Raw genomic sequence first — 2,500 nt, 5'->3', positions numbered from 1 at the left:
TTTCATTGTGTAAGCTTGCTTCGTAGCGGGTGTTAATACAGCGGCATTTGGAAGAAAAAATAGTTACATTAAAAAAAATGGCATCCTTGCAGTTAGTGACATTGTAGTTAAGTGGTTAACTGAAGGGTTTTTAATCACACGTTCCCAGGTTCGAGTCCTGCAAGTCCAGACATTGGGGTTCGGCTTAATCCTTTCCGAAGCTTGTAGTGTAATTTTTTGGCTGAAAAACTTTGGTAAAACCGCTCCGCGATCGGTTGAAAATTTCGCCTTCGCATCGGCTCAAATTGCCTGAGTCGCAAAGTCCGTCATGTAGGCGTCATGAAAGCTAGAAAGCCGAGATTTTCAGGGAAACTGGGGCTATTTCTCTCAAATAAACACGCCAAATTTCAGCGCAATCGATGGAAAGGACGCTGCCCTACGAATCTTACAAGAATGGTACTTGGGCGTACCACTCGTCCTAGTCGGCTAGGAAAAAGAGTTTAAAAAAAACATACTCATTTTGCATGATCCCTATCAAGCTTTCAGTTTCCAAAATGAACGATAATACTTTACTTGGAGCAAATTGACAATTAAGAATAATCCTTCAATGGAGGGACAGACATGGTCGGTTTTCACACAGCCTCAAGGAGCAACCTCGTCCCCATGGTCTCTCACTTTTCCCTGTTTCCTCTTTGCTCGCTCCAGGGGCCCGCTTCTCGAAAGTCCCGAAAAGCCATTTGTGAAACTCCCAACCGCTTGTTATGTAAAGCCGATCCCTTAACATGTTTTCAAGGTAACAGAAAGAAAAATAACTGTGAAGTCTGACGATTTAAATCATCTCCGTTCTTGAGATACAAAGGGAATTGTGACACCCGAAAATGGCCCGTAAAGTTTCGGATTTTTCGAGAAACGAGCCCCAGGGACGGGAAGATGAGAGGCCCTGGAAACGAGTTGTAGAACACGCGGTCTTTCCCAAAGCTCATAAAACTCTGTTAACAATGCTGCAGAAACAGTTCAACTTACTGTGTCGACACCAGCCCAAATAACATCAATTGCCAAACCATTGACTTCTTCCAGGGTCAGTTTTTCCTTAGTGAGCAAATATGTCAACAGGGGAACCACTATGAAGGATTCAAACAAACGAATGTGATTTAGAACAGGCAAAAGTAAAGTAATTTGTCGATTGGTTAAAATATTTGGCAGTAATCTTGCGCGAAAAAGTGAACACATTATGGCATTACGCTCGCACGCCTTCCCACGCGTTCAAAGCCGGCTGCATGTGTTTGTTTAGTAGTTATAATAGCCAGTTAACACAAATGTACAACATTGCATAGAGCGGTTTTGTAATGAGTGTCGTTAAAAACCAAAACCAAAGTAATTATTTTGGCCAATCAAAAAGGTCGGAGACAATCCAGTAAACCAATCAAAACTCGAAGTAATTACACGTAGCCGACACAAAAGGCGGGAAAATGTGCACGCGCGAACCACGATTGGTTTTGGTTCCACTTCTGATTGGTTGAAAAAGTGGCGCGAGAACTTTGAACCAATCACTGAGTGAAGTAGATGCAAAACCAAAGTAATTCGCTAATTACTTTCGACACTCAATTGAAAAGCGCTCTACTCTTGTAATCTTATAATAGCGGAGCTCCGCGCACGGAGCACCACGAGTAAGAATCTGACCCGGGTTCCTCGAAGCATGGTTACCGCTAACCAGGCTTTGAGCAACCACCTTACGACTGTACGACCGTCCATCTATCGATGTATGCCAATGTGACCAATATCACGTGACCATATTGCGGGCTCAAGTTTAGAGTTCATTAAGGTCAGCAACGTTTTTCGAAGTTGACCGCTGACCAGGTACTTTGTTTTGATTGGATCGCAGGCTAAAGCCAGGATGGCTTATTGCAAGAATAAATAACCCGGGAGCTCTGCTTTTAGGCTTGGCTAAATCTTTGTATAACTTGAATGGCTTTTAACTTTAGCGACATATGCAACCTTTAAAAAAAGAGAAAATGAGCACCGATGCATTTAGCACCAAACGAGCTTTGCCGGAATAGAAGGGGTTCCCAGCGCCTTTTAACACCCCAAGCATGTAATCTAACCAATCCCAAAATCTCACTGTTTACACCATATCAATCACAGATGACGAGAGGTTACCCCATCATGTCACAAGGGCAGCCCCCTCCCTCTCCCCACCCCAGCCCCCACCGTAATGAAAATTAAAGTCTTACCTTCGTCAGATGGTTCAATACCCTTCTCTGTCATTTCTTTAAGTTCTTTCATTTTGTTACTGATAAAATACTCTCCAATTTCTATGATATCGTCACTGGCCTTAAAGAATTTCTTTAGTGCTGGAGTGTCGATGTAACGCCGTAAAAACGTACTCACACCGCTCATCATAATCTTTTGTGTTTGCCCCATAAAGGCGTCAACTGCTTCGATGAATTTCACAGCCTTCTCTGGTGGTGAATCTTGGTACAGCCCCAGACGTGTATTGAATGCCACTGTTCCAATGCCTAGA

The 2,500-nt window shown here is 43.2% G+C and overlaps 1 protein-coding gene across 1 annotated transcript in view; it reads right to left on the bottom strand.

Moving 5' to 3' along the window:
• Positions 1 to 2,500, bottom strand: part of LOC138011707 (cytochrome P450 27C1-like) — a 16,727-nt gene that overhangs the window by 9,131 nt on the left and 5,096 nt on the right. Inside the window, exons 3-4 of the mRNA XM_068858840.1 lie at positions 2,211 to 2,495; positions 1,003 to 1,100 (exon numbers count right to left, since the gene is read on the bottom strand). Coding sequence (XP_068714941.1) covers positions 1,003 to 1,100; positions 2,211 to 2,495 — 383 coding nt within the window. The remainder of the gene's footprint in view (positions 1 to 1,002; positions 1,101 to 2,210; positions 2,496 to 2,500) is intronic.

This window comes from Montipora foliosa, chromosome 7 (assembly GCF_036669935.1).
Source record: "Montipora foliosa isolate CH-2021 chromosome 7, ASM3666993v2, whole genome shotgun sequence".
Taxonomy (NCBI): Eukaryota; Metazoa; Cnidaria; class Anthozoa; order Scleractinia; family Acroporidae; genus Montipora; species Montipora foliosa.
The sequence above is the reverse complement of the archived record's forward strand: the minus strand, read 5'-3'. Positions and strand labels throughout refer to the sequence as shown.